At 40.4% G+C, this 17,611-nt stretch overlaps 1 protein-coding gene across 1 annotated transcript; it reads right to left on the reverse strand.

The window, feature by feature from the left end:
* Positions 1-1,615: 1,615 nt before the first annotated feature.
* ARPC1A (actin related protein 2/3 complex subunit 1A) lies at positions 1,616-17,411 on the reverse strand. Its single transcript, XM_050906131.1, has 10 exons — positions 17,351-17,411; positions 13,974-14,078; positions 13,282-13,386; positions 10,769-10,991; positions 8,956-9,063; positions 5,329-5,541; positions 4,094-4,169; positions 3,700-3,893; positions 2,888-2,978; positions 1,616-1,999 (listed from the first exon to the last, which is right to left on the reverse strand). Exons 2-10 carry the CDS (start codon positions 14,035-14,037, stop codon positions 1,961-1,963), a joined length of 1,113 nt encoding a protein of 370 aa, XP_050762088.1. The 5' UTR covers positions 14,038-14,078; positions 17,351-17,411; the 3' UTR covers positions 1,616-1,960.
* Positions 17,412-17,611: the final 200 nt, after the last annotated feature.

Genomic DNA, 17,611 nt, shown 5'->3' on the forward strand with positions numbered 1-17,611 from the left:
GCTCATTCTACCTTCTCCAGCTCTTTCACACAGAAAAAGAGCAAGGCATAAAAATGTACAGATCCATTTCCTCCACTCTCTCATTAGATGATTTTTTCCATCCTTTTATGTTACTTGCACCATACCTTTTAGAATCTTGGTTGGTTTTTTTTAATACTTTTTGGAAATAAACCACCACACTTTCAAAAGTGACTTCAGAAACAAAATCATGACTGCCTGTGAGATATAAGCATCTAATAGTACGTACGGAGATGGACAAAGCCAAACCCGTGCTCCTCTGTCCATCCGCCAAGGCTGGCAGGGTCACTTCGATCCAGAAGACACTTAACTCCCTTAGCATTGTATTCTAGCCGATAAACTCAACCCCACCACAAGTCATTGTACACATCAGGTCACTAAACTGCAAGAGTAGAGGTTAAATAGTCATTACTTTATGTTTAGAAGGGAGAGGAAATTGCAAAGCCACGCCTGACTGCCAGGGGAGGAAGGTGGGAGACACAAGAAAACCTGAAGGAACTGGAAAAACAGTTGATTCTCTGCACGCAACCAACATCGCACCTGAAAATGATCCAGCTCTGTGATGGACACAGTTCACTTGCAGCAGAACAGCGGCAGTTGTCAGCTTTGCGAGCTGATCTTCCACCCTCCCTTTTCAATCACTCAGAGCTGAGAAACAAGCGGCGTATGAAGCAACTCTGGTTCCAGAGGAAGTGGTAAATTTAGTCATCGGGGTTTTTTTAAGACACTTCTGCATTTTCAACAGAAATGACAAAGTCTTAAACCTTGTAAAGCAATGCTGTGAGCCAGATAATCCCCTCCAGAGCACAGCCTGCCTCAAGCCTCAAGGCAGCAATACAGTTTAAGAGTAATTAGACCACGTGAATAAAATAAGTTGCGTGCAAATGCCTCCGTGAGCTACCGAGGCTCAGAACTGAACTTCAAAAGGTACAGTCACCCGGAGACAAAGGATCTGCACAGAAGCCAGACCACACTGAGACCTCTGATTAAGTGCGTTTCATTTCTCCACCAGTCCTTATAAACACAGAATTTTATAGGCCCAGCACTCGGCTCCAACACAACATGCAGGCCTGTGTAGCTTCACGGACTTACAAAGTGAGTTGCTTTTAATTTGTCCTCCTAAGATCTGGCTCAGCAGATTTTTGCCTCGCTTTCCACATGCAGCCTTCCAGCCCGTATCCTAGGTACTGCATTGTGAGAAGTCTTTGTACAAATCCTGAAAGGTAACTACAAATAATTCTGGTCATTCGCCTTTGGAAAACTATGACCCGCTAAATGGACAATAAAAAAGACGTTCAGGTTAATTTAGCATTATTACTGGATTAAATGCTAGGCAGGCAGAATTAAGAGTAGTAGGACAAAATCGTTCATCCTCCAAAATCATCACCTCAAGGGAACAATTCCCCTGAAAGAAGCCCAGCTGAATCTTCACATCCAGATCTTCATCTGTCAACTTTAAGAAACTTCCAGTTAAAAGGAACTTTTCCTGTTTTAAGGCCATAAAATATCAGCGCAGGGTTTTCCCGCTCTCTCCCTCAGAGTTAATTCCCTTAATATCCCTTTTTTAATCACTGCTAATGAGTATCAAAACAAAGAATCAGTTTTTCATTTTTTTATTATTATTATTTCTAGCAGACAATTTACATAAAATTCCCCTTTTAAGTTAGTGATTCATAACTTCCTGCAATAAACTACTTAAGGAGCAGCTTTGGTAAAGAATGGAATGAAACAACCAACCGAAAAAAAATAAAAAAAGAACAATCACAGCTGATTTTGAAACCAACACAATTCACCAAATTTATATTCAAAAGAAAATCTGCCAAGCTGTATTTTCTCAGTGTTTCCAAATATTCCACCTTCCTCCTCCCTTTTCGGGTTTCTGCAGATGTGGGAGCTGCATTCTGTCAAGCAGTTTGTCCTGCTAGATCGTGGAAATCCATCTTTACATGATTCGTAGACCTTGAATAGAGGACTCTAAGGTCTTGAAAGAGAGAAAATCTTAATCACAATCTGCTACAGTATCCTGTGTTAAATAATTCAGTGTAAATGCTGATGCTAAGAAAAACGAGTAAAAACCCTGAATACTTGAGATTAGACTCACATTCAAGAGCCAGAGACCACTATAGTCATTCATTTCACACTCATGCATATATAGACCAATGATTCCACCCCCTTCCCCTGAAACTGCATTAAAGCAGCTTATATATCACCTCAATTTCTTATTTGGCTCCTGTCCCCCCCGCCCCGAGCTTTCTGGCATTATAGAATACAAACTATTCTTTTCCTAAAAGGCAGTGCACAGCTCTCAGCAGCTTGGGGAGGCCAGCAGAGACCTCTGTTGGCCAGTCCTCAGCAAAGCAAGCACTTGCATTATTAAATCCTTTCAGAGTTTTCAATACAGTGCTTACTGTATTTTCTAACTGTTTGAGGTAACTTCTTACTACTTCGAGAAGTTAATTATGAGAGGGCAGGACCATGTTCTGCAGGAAGACAGTGAGCAGAGACCAAAGGGATGGGAGCGAGAAGAGGCAGCAGGCCATGTCGAACCAATGATCGTTCCAGCCTGATTGTGGCTGAGGTAGAGGTTGGAGAAGGAAAGAATTAGTGGGATCCCTACATGGACATTAAGCGATCCCCTTAAAAAAAATTAAGTCTCGATTAGCACCATCTGCTAAACAAAGTATATCTGCATTTATGCTGAATCTTGGATCTGTCTTCCTTACGGAGTTCACTAATGGTCTTGAATATTCCAGTCTGGATTTCCTACTGCTAATAAAAAATTAGGGCTGAGCCCCAGAAGTTGATGCTAGAGATCAAAAAAACCCCAACATCGCACCCACTTCACATAAACATGGCAGTAAACGCATACCTTGAAATCCCAGATGGTCATTGCTCCATCAATGCCGGTGGTGCAGAATTTACGACAATCTCGTTTGTCTATCTCATAAATAGACACTTGGCTGAAAACAGAGAGTGATAGCTGTAACACAGACACCCATTCCAGAGAGCCAAAAAGCTGGGAAATTTGGGTTGAATTCAACTCCTACTCTCTCAAAGGGAGACATGAGTATAGCAGAGCTTATGCTAGATTTTTGGTACAATGCTTCAGAAAAATAAGCAAAGAAAAAGGATGTTGAAAGCTCTTTTATCACTTGGTGTCTGTAGCCTAAACGTATTCCTTGAATAAAGACCAATTGCTTCAGAAATGTTAGCGTCCTCTGGGCTCACATACTTTTTTAAATGCAAGGATATTTTACTCGATTAACCCAAATCAATCCTTTTGATGAATACACACGCATGGAAATAACATCTGAAATTGGAAGCTGGTATTTGAATTCCTGTTTCAGGTGAATTTTGCTGGCTACATTTTACACAGTGCTACCAAACTCTTGTGAACTATCTACATATTTGATAAGATAAACTGTGTTCAAGTAACAGAACACATTAAACATGGGCAAACAGTAGTAGCATGCCTGCCACGTTAATGATTAACCTTACCAGCTTCCATATAAGCCGCAGAAATAGACAGCTGTTAGTGAAAGACTAAAATGAAAATAGGATGCCAGCTAAACCCATCTGGTATAGCAAATTTGAGCTCTCATAGGTTTGCAGCACATCCTGGGAAACCAAAGTGACGTGGAGAGCGTTCCTTCCCCTCGTGTTGGTGGCCAAGACACTCACGTTATACTGTTTTGGTGCAGTGTCTCCAGGGTAGTGTTACGATCTTCTGTAGTGGCTCTTTTATCCATGTTTCGGAAGCGTTCCATAGCGGAAATATTGCGCTGGATGCTCTGTTTTGGAATGTCTAGTTTGGAAACGAAGGTCAGCAAGCCACGGTCGTCACAGTTAAAGAGCATCGGGCAGCAGTCGTGGCCCTGCAACCAGATATCGTGAAAGCATGTCAGGAAATATAACCTACATAATCAGCATTTCGTTTTTCTGCGGCTGTTAATTGCAGAAATGCAAAGACTGACACTATGGAAGAGCTTGCTTATTACTAACTTCATAATGTATGGTGTTTCTCCCTCTCCAAAACACTACAACACTTTACAAGGAGAAAATAACAGACACTTACAGCTGCCACCACACTGTTCTCAGAGACAAACGACACACTCAGGAGCGGGAGGAACTCTGTTTTCAGCTGCGAAACCCTGAACACAAGAACATTTGTTAGAGGACTTCACTGAAACCTCTCATCTCCGGCTCCAACAAAAAATAGAGACCGTTCCCACACAAGGATTATTGGAAAAGAAGTCAGTGTAGCTCAGTTGTCCTGAGGTGACACCAGACACCAGACCTGAGGTGACACCAGGTTGTAATTTGTAACAAAAAGTTTTAACCTAATGAAAGTGTCCTGGAAGATCTATAACAATCATGAAGTATTCCAGGTGAAAGGCTGAAGTTATCTAGTATTCTGTGTAAACAGTGGCAAAAGTTTAAAAAGAATACCCCCATAAAAGGTTCAAATTGATGAAGCTATTAATTTCATTTGCGTATAAAAAACACTTCAAGTTTCAGTGCCTGACATCATCTTTTCAGGACGAAAAAGCCTCTATGTTACATCAGGTCAACTTTTGTGATTTTATAACAAATGAGAAAAGGGTTCTAAAACGCTTCATACTTAATGATATCCCCAGCCAGGTACTTATACAGCTGTAGCCATCAGAACCATAATTCAAAATGAAGCACAGCAACGCCTGGATGATCCACCAGACATCTCTGCTATCAAAACATATGGGGAATCTCTTCCTTCTTGGTTAGAAAGCCACAGACACTGAAAAGTTATTCGGATCAAGATGAGGAGCAGAAGGAGGAATTGCTAATAAAGTATTTTGTTGGATTGGAAGGTGTAAGTTGAAACCTTGCAGCAGCAGTGTCTTAAGGACGGTGGTTGGAATTAACATTTCATGAAATGAACAACTTATTTTCCAGATCCTGGTTGGCGATAGGGTCTTAGTAGTTACGGAGTGAGCATGTTTCTGGATTCGCTTGAATCCATTTACAAGGAAATATTGTTTCCCCAATCACTAGAGTGGAATACTTTTTTTTTCAAATGCTTTTTCTCCTGCCCCCAAAGTAAATTGACTATACCCTCACTGAAGAATTCATATAAGAAATTTAAATTCTATAATGTAAAATTCTAAGAATCTACGTTATTTATACAGGCCTCAAAGAGACTCCTGGAATCTACAGTAAAATTGTCAAAACTGGAAACAGGAGTCACAGCTCTTGCTGTTGCAAGCACAATATTCCACATACTGCTTTCTTCTACGTCAAACAGCTAATAACTAACAGAAAGAGCATACTTACATCATATTTTTTGAGGCATCAGCAACTGACACAGTACTATCATGACTGACCCACGCTAGGCGGTTACCGCTGGCAGAAAAACTGACACTGTGCACCCATCCGCCGCTTCCAGCACCCCCAAATTCTGACATCAGCTGCCCAAAAGGCATTTTGGAGCCCCATGGTGTACTGGCTGGTTTTTCATCCACTTCCTTAATGTAAGCAGAAAACACCCTGCAAATAAAAGATTTCAGCATGAACAAAGACAGAAAAAAACCTCCTGCGAGCTTCATGTACATTTCACATTGGAAGCACATAGATGCATTCTAATTCTACCAAAATAAAATACTATGCTATCTTTAAACAACAAGCCACTAGTGGCTGGGAAGCTTCAGTATACAGAGAGAAAGCAATAGTACAAAGGGTGTAATGCATATAGGTTTCTCATAAATGCCTTTCTTGTATCTCTCTCCTTTTTTTCCAGAAGATGGCACAAAAACATATATTGTCATTGCATTTTTCACTGTGCTAAGATTTCCCTTTCATCCTTTTGCAGCGCTAATAACTGTCAGAGTCAATTCTTCAGTTAGAGAAAAACCACGAATTGCACTGTATAATTAGAAGCTAATACAAACACCTACAAAATTACCCATTTTTTAAGAACATTCACTTTTTAGCAGGATTTCAAAGAAAGAAAACTGATGTTCAAATGCCAGCAAAGGGGCTCTGAGCCACCTTATTCTGGCTCATTACTGAAAGAATGCCTTGAAAACCTGAAACACCACAATGTTTTTATAGTTTTTTTTCCCAGCACTACAATTTTCAAGATATATTTAAATAGAAAGCCTCCCCCTTTCATCAAATTCTTTCTGCATGATTCAGACATGCCACAATATGGTGTTCTTGACTGTTACCATGGAAGTTACTGGGACGTCACAAACATAGGATTCGAGTCCATTGAACAGGAGGAGCAAGCGAGCTACGCCATACTACTACCAGAGAAACGTTTCAGTATAAACGAAAAATCGTGATCAAATATTCATGGTTACAGTCAAACACAAAAAGGAATTATTTCATAGTGAGTTTAAGGAAATGTTGCTTCCCCCTCCCTGTTTTTTAAATCTTTTACACGTGTGGGGTACGCACTTCAAAAGGTACCTATATTCAGCTTATTCAAATAAAGCTGATCATTTGGAACAAGAAGGGTTTAACTGCAGCTATATTAGGTACAGATTTTCAGAGAATTAAGTATGAATTTATATTTGGCTCTATCAGTTTAAATATAATCTAATGATAATCCTTCAACAAACTTAATTTTATAGAGACATCTAAAAAGACGGTTCTCTTAATGTATGGAAATAGGACAAGATGTTTAAAGCAACAGCCTTTGATACAAGGCAGAAAAATCATTCCTAAGTAGTGAAGGACCTTGAAGATAACTGTTACTTAAAAAAAAAAAAAATAAAATTCCCCTTACTGAAGTCTCCCTCTCTTTTAAAACCAAAATCATCTCAGCTTGAAGGCCCCAGCCTTCAAAGAACATTGGGAAATGACTTTCATTCCCACAGCAACATTGTTCCAGCAAGAATATAAAATTCACACCTATGCGGTGCTGTTAGCTATATATATATTTCTAAAGATAAACGTAAGAGGAGCTCATCTAGGCCAGCCACCAAAAACACTCTGCTGAATACCTATCAACTTGGCGCCTCTTCTGCCCTCCATTCTTTTTCCAAAATGTCTCCCACTTAGCTGCTTATTACTTGGCAGTGGCTCTGGCAGATCCATTTCATAATTTTCTTCAGAACCACCTATCAGAACAGATTCATACTTCAGGCCCAGATATCTTTATTATCTTTAATATGTAACTGAACATTCCCCAGAACTGGAATTCTAGAGATCTGTATTCATCATTTACCAAAGAGAATATTCTTTCATGGTTTTGGGGATGAAATAGAAACATAAACCCAGTACCAATCTCCATTACTTTTCCTTTCTTTAATGTTTCTATACGGAGATTTCTATGATAAAAGCAGCAAAATTATTAAATGATTCATCCTAAAGTACAATGTTAAGGAAGAGCAGAAAGTTTCCCAAATGTTTTAGACCAAGAACTGTTTTTTTCAAAATATATCCCATTTTCAGAGAAATAAGATGCAGGACAGAATGAGTTTTCTGATGGGAAACAAAAGACTAAGCAAGTCTTCTAGAGAATACTCCTATGAAATTGACTGAACCACACCTTGACTTTCTTCCAAAAAAAAAAAAAAAAAAAAGAAAAAGAAAAAAAAATCTTACTGAACAGATAATTATGTGAATCTAACTTCTCAACCAAAACAGGAAAGAGGAGATAATCAGGGATGCAACGTAATTAACAAGCACCGAACAAAGCCTGGAGACAAAAGATCTGAAGTCCAAAGGAGAGAGAGAGAGAGAGAGAGAGAGAGAGAGAGAGAGAGAGAGAGAGAGAGAGAGATGTATCAGCTGACTTAATGTCAAAGTCCCAAGATGCTTTATGAACACACAGGAAAAAATTTCCACATGTGAAAAGCAGCTGCTTCTGGAAGATGAATGAGTACATTTTATATCACATTTTTTGTGAAAGTTAGTGAACATGTATAGCTTATCTAATCAAAACTGGAGACAAGGCAGGAAAGGGAGACAACTCTCATCTCCTTCCCAGCTTCCATTTAACGTCTCTCCTTACATAAAAAGGTATCAAAGGATAGAATTTAGATGCATGGGTTTCATTCTGAAATAAGGAATGTAATAGTCGGTCCCACCTCCCCCTCCCACTCCTCCTTAGTCATTTTTAGTACACACTTTGAAGCTTAAAAATTGCCCTATTACATAAAGAATTTAAGAAAAGAAGCTTTCATTATTATTCAAGGTATAAGTGATTAAGTAAAATATGAATTAAAGTTAACCACTCTGCAGACAGTTCCCCATGCAGACTTCATTGCAGTGACCCCAATCACTCAGCACAGAGCAACTTGCAGGACCTATCCCTCATGGTGTAATTTCATAATCACTTTGAAAGACTACCCCATCCATCTCACATGCCAACCTGCTTTTACCAGCTTTTTTCTTATTGTTCTTCAAAAAAGTAATGCTGAGTTTTGGGTGGATCAATTCCTTGACCCTGCTCACCACAGGGCTGCGAGAACATTAAGGCTAGCACAGGCGAAGGGGAGAGAACAGGAAGAAAAAGGTGAGATACCTCCTTTGGAAGCACCGACTTACCCTGATTTTGGAACTGCAGCATTAGGATATTGCTTTTTAAACTCTACCTAAGTAACAGTGATGTTTTTCTACAAGATAGCACCTGTTAGTCTAATTTCAGCCTAACAACTAGATCTCAGCACTCAGTGCTGAGTAGTAGTACTTCTGTATACTCCTACTACAGAAACCCACCAGTTCGTTAAATTCAGGCGTGTCCCTCGACAGATAAATGTTAGTAGTCCAAAGTCTGCATGCAGGAGCACCAAAGCCAAACTCTGAATCTGGATATTTTATTTTGGTAACAACGACAGTATGCAATGAGCCATCTTCTATTCTAATACCAGATGCATGATCAACATGCTTATGCTACTGCCTAACTTGAACCAGTAATCCAAATTGATTTACAAATGCTTTATTTTCTCTCACCTGCACTTGAAGTCACAGGATCCCGCAGCCAGCAAAACATTGTTGGGGTGCCAGTCCAGGCTAAGGACAGTGGAACGAATGGGCTTTTTAATGTGTTTGCTCACCCACCTAAATTAAAGAGATAAAATTTATATGAAAATATTTTACCAGACTCCCCCAAATCCATGAAGTATCCCTCAAAAAGATCATCCTTTGCCAATGACTAAACACATCAGTTTTGCAAAACACACATTATGCCCAAATCTTTCATATTCCCTTGTACAGTCTGTGAACTTTATACGGTTATTTTAATTAAAATTTTAAATACTATGAACAAACTCATGTTACATATGTATCTCTTCACCTGAGTCCTATTCCCCTTCTAACTAATTTTTATAATGCATCAGACAGAACTCCTTAATGTGAATTTTGCACGGCAATTGCCTGGTCCCTTACATCCTATGAATAAGAGCTCAGCTTTGACTGTGATATTGAGCCAAGAAGCACTATTTTCTTAGATCACTAAGTACAAGTCCTCTCCAGCTCCTTCCAATGAGTTTTACAGTCATCTCTCTTGCCTATCGACTTTTCTACTCTTTAATAATACAATAACTGTAAAACGCAACAAGTAAATGAGTGAACTGCCCATGATATGACCAGTGTATACATCTCAATTATTTGAAGTACAGTGAAAAGTGGTCCTGATGTTGAATACATCAATATTAGCCTAAATATGTCTCAGCAGATTTAGTTTGTTTGAACTATTTACAAAATAGTAATGAAATCTGTTATTCACTTGATGGCCTTTGGGATGATGGTGCTTTTTCTTTGAATTTACTTCCATCAGGCACAAGCAGTTTTAAGGATCGCATTATTTGTCTTCAACATATGGGGTTTTGATTCTTCTGCAGACAAGTGAGGCAGAGAAAATGTTAATAACTGAATGTGTTGGAAAGCATAAAAGTCCAAAAGAATCTTTAAAATGTATTTTGCAGATGGTCTCATTGTTTACCATCCCCACATGGAAGACTGCATACAGAACGGCAGGCACAGACACCTGTGTTTTTATGCATGTTTATGCAACCCGAAATAATAGATACTCAACATACTGTTTTCACCTACAGATGATATGGTAAATGTAGCTCCAACACGTACAGCTACAAATGTAGATCCATTACAGATCAGAAGCACTAAGTTTAGATGCCAAAGAGAAAAAAAAAATGTTAATGGTGGAAATATTTGTGATAGTCCTGTCTGAAATCTATAAACTGTGATAAAAATATACGACAGAATACAGAACAGGTAGATGACAAGCTCAAACATCTTCTAATAGACCGCCCTGGAGATAAGTGACAGACTTGAATTCTTTAATGACAAGAAATGGCCCAAAATAATCTATACGGAAGAAAAACTCAAAGTCAAGGTTTCTTCATTCCTTCTGGAAGGAGGTGGGGGGAGGAAACATTTCTCTTTTTTCAACCATACAGTTGTGGTAAAGAAATTTTTACTCTGCAGAAATTCTTGCACTTTTAGAAAAGCAATGTATGTTTACGGCAGTCAGCCGGAACACATCCCCGCCAACATATATAACCTGAAAATAGGCTAAGTCCAAGGCCTTTAGGTGCTACACCAGAGTAAAGAAGTAAAAGAGGGAACCCTCTCCCTAAAATGTAAAAAGTCCATGAAGGAACTGATGAGGCCTATCCCTCTACATTTCCTGAAGATTTTAGGAATTAGAAAAATAGTAACCTACTTAGCACCATTAAAATCCAGGCTTTAGCTTTCCCATGCAGACAGTGAAGGTATAAATGGAAATTAAACTTAAACAGCTCACCAGTCGTTTTCAGATTCAAAGTAGCACACAGATATAAGTCGAGCTCCACTTCCCACAGCAAATTTATTCTCCAAGGGAGACCATTTCACAAAGGTGGCCGCACGATTAATTCTCAGGATCACAAGGGTTGGTTTCCACACGCCGTCTTTCTGACTCCAGACATAGGCATTACGGTCTGCACCGCAAGTTACAATGCGATCGCTTTTGGGAGCCCAGTCAATACCTGCAATTTAGAGTTCACATTATAACTTTTCCCTTTATATACTGTTTGCTTTACAGTAAGCCAAAACAGAGACAATCTCACAGCCTTCTACCACAGAGACAGTTGTTACTGTTATGTTAGTATTCCCCTTGTTCACTTATTCTCCAGGCGCCATTTTAAACTGTTAGGCACATCGGTTTGTCCCTCTAGCTTTCATCAAAATTGCAGATCCCAAATTTCCAGATTCCACAGAGAATTTGCCCGCTAAGGAAGCCTGCTCTGACGGCTGGCCAACAGGTGGAGCTCTGCAGACTGGCTAAGGCCTGTCCGTCCGCAGACTGCAAACCACTGACTTCTGCAAGAGACCTGTTTCAACAGCTGAAACCCAGCGATTCTAAAACTATGCACAAACCTCTAACATAGTTGTCTGCTTGCTGCCAGACCGTAGCCATGATCTAAAAGTTTAGATAGCAGGGGGATTTTTGGTTAGAAGTTATTGATCTTTATGTACTGATACAATCCTCACAGTTTTTCCATGCCTGTTTAAGCTGTGCCATGAGAAAGACACGTTGACCAAGCAAAAATGACAAATTCCAAGAATAAAATGAAGCCTTTGATAAGTCTGCCATTGCTTCTTTCCCATCCTATGTAATGAAGGATGTTCTCAATTGGAAAGTCTTACGGCAACATTATTTTTCATCTTTTCTTTAGCATCCTTCTTTGAGATGCAGAGTGCAATCCTGAACTCTCCTGCCACAAAATTTTATTTCAATAATTTTCCTTAACTGTGTTCAGTATTAAAAGCATTCCTTAAGCACACAAACTGAAAAAAGGATAAAAGATACGGAAAGAATCTGTACTAATTTTACAATATTATTCATATATGCTCTACTTCAAAATAGGCTTATGCTTAAAAAGTTCAGTTTTGAAGAGGGTGGTAGTCTAAAACCATAGTTACACCGGTCAATCTAGCACTGCTTTTGAAAGGGGGACCATCCTGCCTCTCTTTACTTCTCTTGCCCACCACCTCCCTTACACCAGCACTGGTGTTCTTCCGACCCACAGCAAGTTCAGCTTTTTAGCTTAGCAGAAAACTAAGCCAGCAAAGAGAGTGAATAATGCTCTTTCTGTAAGTGAACAGAAGCAGCTCACCACAAATCTCTGAATCAAGACACAGAAGGCAAGACAAGGGACCTTGTCCCTTGTGATCAAAAGCTGGAGGGGCAGCAGTTGAATCACTCTCGTCAGAGGCAACAAGCGGTTTGATCAGTCTATCTCCTGTGTCTAACCACAGTTTAAGTCTACTCTTTACAACAACCACAGCATTTAGTATTCCAAAGGTATAGGCTATGCAGGAAAGCAGGGAGAGCTCTTTTCCCAAGTCATGAATATTTGGCTTCTAACACTAACAGGTACAAGTAAAATGCAGAAAAATGTCTTTGGGGAACAGCACGTCATTTGTAAATTCAGCCCAAGGGACTCTTCACAGAAGAGCACGTACAGTTGTGCTCTTTGACAGTAAGAATCAGATAAATTGAATAAAGTTCCTGCAAAACACTGTTGGGCAGATACTTCTGCCCATTAGTGGGTTGAGAACAGAATAAAGGATATTGCTGTTTTGGGCAAGTGCTTGTATTAATTACTTTCATTTCCTTAGAGAATAAAGCCCTTATAAAAATATCACCATGAAAAAAAAAACAGTAATATAAAAGACTACCACAGGACAATCACATTTTAAAAATAACACCTTGTGACTCATCGTGGCAGCTCTTCTTACATTTTCATTGTGGATCTACAGATACTCTGGGCCTGCAGTAAAATGTGCTCACTGATGGTTTGTCATAAGTCCAGGACTGACCACTTCAAGTCTTTACACAGTCCCTAAAAAAGGATATTTATTGCTGTCGGAAACCAGAAACCAATGCAACAGTTGTATACTTGAGGAAGTTTTAATACTAGCACTTGAAAGGGAGCAGCACGTATCACCAGGAGAATTTGTGACACAACCAGATTACTTCCGTAGACTGAAGATTTATTCTCATTATGTCATTACAGATGAAAAATAAGCAATAGATAAGAAAGAAAGGCTCAGTTACTCTACCGAAATGTCTGGAAATGAAATAGGGCTTTTCTTCCTAAAAATCATTGCATGCAGTCCAGAAAAATGCTGCAAAGCTCTCTGTAAGTGGGAATGCCAACCTACAAAAAGATCTATTTACTCAACACTTGCAGATTTCCTGTTCAGATTCTCAACTGGGGAAAACAGGGGGCGGACAAACTTAATGTCTGGCACAGCACAATCTTCTCTTACCTGTAATGTGTCCATTGTGTTCCTTTAGCTCATGAGCCTTTACCCACTGGTTCCCGCTCTTCTTGTAGATGTGGACTTCATGATTATTAGGGCTAATGGCAATCTCTTGAAGAAGAAATGAAACAATCCAATAGTACAGAAGGCTTTTTAATACCAAATGTTTTACTTGGAAAGACTTTCCAATCTAAAACCTGTATTCTCAAATTTCAGAGTGTTACATGGATTTTGTAAACAAAGGGCCAACATCCCTGGATAATCTCAAATTATGGTCATAACATCATCATGAGTATACTGCACAGAAAGACAATACATTTGGAACATAACAGTCCACATTACAGTAGAAAACTAGGCTATTAAAAGAAAGGGCTGGTTTGTGGTATGGAAATAGAGAGTCAAAGAGGGTAAGGGCCAGGTCATTCTCACGAGGTGCAGACCGAGAGGCAAAGCTTTCGGGAACACTAGGAAGACTAGATTTGCTTGTATGCCAGAGTTCCAGTAATGGGTTTAGAAAAGTTCAGATTTAGAAGACGCATGCTTTTTGGATCATAAGTGGAACATTCAACATGTAGCACTATGTATTTGACCATACCTTCCCTAAACATGATCCAGAACATTACAAGATCACAAACTGACAGCAAAGAGAAAATTGCAATTGAAAAAAAAATTAAAATTAAAACTAACGTATTACTTACGAGTACGGTCTCTGTTCCATGCATGGCAGGTGATTGGCTCTAGTAAAAACTGATGTAGAGACATTCCGAGTTAAAGATATTCCTATGTTGTAAAAATTGAAAAAGCTGAAAGGTGTAAAATTGAAAACAAAACACTTCAAAATTAGATAATTATTAGAACAAAATCAGCCTTCAACATTTACTAAGGTTGTTTCAGTCCAGTACTACAATTTACTTACAGAAGATCACAACTCAGTAAATATGTTAAGGCCACTAAAGAGCTGCCTTTGCCATACACCCTGATATGTTCAGTAGGCTGATGAATTTTAACTGTCCTGCTTACTATAGCTAATTGCAATTGCCCTAAAAGCCATATACGCTTACTTCTTAGTGTATCCTCACAGGCGAGAGAGCAGGTTCTTAGGAAATCTAACAAACCTAATAATTTTACTATGGAAAGAGAATACTTGGAAAAAAAAATCTAGGGACATAGCTCAGTGAATTGATTCAAAATCCTGACATGTATCAAGGCTCACAGGCAGCACTACAATAAAATCTTTTTCTTCTTCTTTTTCAGGAGGTTAAATTGGTGTGTCCAGAACATTGATATGTAACTGTAATCTGCTGATGTATTATTTGATAAAGCCATTTGTATGCATCCTAGGGAAAAAGTATTAAGATTAGTAACTAACTAATTACTCATTTCTTCAAATTAATTCTAGCACTAAACTGTTTTATAGTTAGGCTTTTGCCCCCATGAGACTCAAACACTAAAAGAACAAGGTGATTCATTCTAGTTTGTAAGTATTTTGTTTAAAAAAAAAAAAAAGCTAGACACCTAGCTTTTTCTTTAACTTATGACTGCTACAAAAGACAGTGCTGAACATCTGCAATTGGAGGCACACCGACCAGCAATTACAAAGTGGTTTAAAATACATATCGTATTGTATGTCCTGTACTAATCAAGGGCAGCATAAATGGATCGAAGATAACATCGTAAAAACTCAAGGTCACCTGTAATAATTAAAACGTGTACAGTTCAATACATACAACTTGGATTTGTCAATTCCTTCCATATATTCCGCTCATTTTCATTGCAATTTACCCTTGGCTGATAGATCAAAGTCTTTTTACCCCTACATATACATCTAAAAAGAAATATCTCTGTGATGTCATTCCAAGACATCCACACCCATTATAGCCTGAAATTACAACATACCCAAGTATGGCCATGTTAGCAGAGGGTGGAGACTTCAGGACAAGGTAGGAATTTGGAAGCAAACAGGAAATGAATGGCAGTCCAACAGAAACTCAGGAGTGAATGAAAGATGAGTACGTTCTTACGGAGCTTAGCAATTACTATCACACCACTAGTTTAACAAATATGCTGAAAGTGCTGACTCTTGGAGCAGAGATGATACAGTACTTCGCCAATGCAAATAATTGGAGAGACTTTTTCTTTTCTTTTCTCCTTTTATTTTTAAGAAATCAAGCACTGCTATTTTAAAGAAATACAACTTATGGTTACATTTCCAATGTACTTCAAATATAACTTTTAACTACATGAGCTTTAAGTCCAGTTCATAATTTTAACCAGCATGATTTTCATGGTTCTTCTAATAATCATATTCTACCCGTCAAATGAAGCTGTTAAATAAATGCAGTCCTAAGCAAAATAATTAATTACTTTTTATTAATGTGAAAACGTTGACATAATCCAAGTTACCTTTGACCTTGGACAGCCATGATTTGAGATTCCATGTGTTAACAGAAGCAAAACACGACTGCAAATTGCTTTTTCCACAATCTTGCTTTAGTACATGCCAACATTCAGTAGCAGTACATTTCCATATACAGGAAAAGTTGAAGAGCTGTTCTACCAACAAGGAATGCTCAGCCTTTTCTACTCTTTCCGAAATAAAATGTAAAAATATCCAATCTCCCCTCCCCAAGGAACGCAGCTATTCTGAAACACTTTCTAATACAACCCTGGTATTTTCTTCACAGATTGGCACTATATATAAACAATATGGTCCCATCCTAACTTCTAGTTCAGAGATTTTTACTGACCTACATGCTGTTCCCAAAGACAGCCTAGACAAGCAGTATGATCCATTCCTTCCCATTGATTGAGTTTCTTGAGCACCATAACTTGTAGCAAGCAACTGTTTTCCATTTTGGCTTGGTAACAAACTAATAAAAAACAACAGTGATGATAATCTCAAAAAGCACTACTATTTCTGTCATCTGATAGTTGCAGTGCTATTTTCTTCAGGAAGATAAAAGTTAATGAAGTCTTCCAGTTATATTTAATCCTTACCAATACATAGACAAAATCAAACTCACATTTCACCAGAGAAAATGCAGCTGGCTCTATGATTCTTGATATCATTCATATGTAGTAAACCCTTCAATGCCTTCCTGTCAGCCAACCTCAGAATCTCACACAGCGAAGATACTGTTATGACAACTTTGTTAGCCAAGTACTTAACGCAGCTATCCCTGACCTTTTTTTCAAATGCAAAGTAATTGTCCTTGAGTTTCAATAAAATTTTTAAAAAAGGAGAAAAAAAAAAGGAAATCTTGCACATTTGTACAGCAGGAGTTCTTTCAGTATGTAAACTGAAAAGATCAAGGTTGGGAAGTACAGGACTCAGCTCCTGTCATCTCTCAGTGGAGTGAGAAATATGTGGTGTAAGACCATCCCTGGACAAGCAACTAGCACGGTTGCAGACTCAGAAGTGGAGATAGCATGTGTGTGTGAGAGAGAAAGAGAAAGGGATCTTTTTAATCCTTGCCTATTTTCAGAGTACCTACATCACTTGCAAACATCTGGAAGAGAAGTGCCTATAATTAAGGACTGCCTCCTACTACTGTCATTCCCTTCCAAGTCACTCAGCGCAGCTTTCCCAAGAGGGTGACTCCTCACAGGCAAGCCTACTGACACGGGACACCATTAGCATTGTAAAGCCGACTGGTTTGGGATGGATTGCGGGCTGCGGCCCTGCCCCGCGCTGATAACACAGGTGCACAGCGCTGCTTGCGGAGGCCACGGTGGGGCAGGGGCAGGAGGCAAGGCAGGAGCTGCCCCGCCGAGGCCCGCCCGGCTGCTCCCTCCCCGGCCCCAGCCGTCCCCGTCCCTTCAGGGCGAAGGGGCTGAGGGGTCCCCATCGCCTCACCCTCAGAAGGGTGCCCCCAACCCCCCCCGCGCAGCGGCAGGGCCGGGCACGGCCCCCCACCCCCGGGCAGGCCGGGGCTGAGGTGACTCCCCCCCCCGCCCCCGCCATCCCCTCAGCACCGGCGGGCCTGCAGGCTCCTCCCGCCCCCCATCCCTCTCGGGGCGGGGGCAGGCCGGCCCAGCGGCGCCGCGGACAGCCGCCCCCGACGCGGGGACTCACCTGAGGCGGCGGGAGCGGAGCGGGACTCGCGGACTCTGGTCAGTCAACGCGACTCCGCTCCGGGCGGCGGGAGAGGGAGCGGCCGGCAGCGGAGGCCGACGGGGGGGCCCGGCACTGACAAGGGAGCCAGGAAACGCGCTCTGCGCCTGCGCGCCGCCCGCCGGCCGCCCCGCGGGCTGCGCCTGCGCCGCCGCCGCGCTGCACGGGCGGGGGAAGCCGGGGCGCGCCGGGGAGCCGCTCTGCGCCTGCGCGGCGGGAGGG

The sequence above is a fragment of the Gymnogyps californianus genome, chromosome 15 (genome assembly GCF_018139145.2).
Source record: "Gymnogyps californianus isolate 813 chromosome 15, ASM1813914v2, whole genome shotgun sequence".
NCBI lineage: Eukaryota > Metazoa > Chordata > Aves > Accipitriformes > Cathartidae > Gymnogyps > Gymnogyps californianus.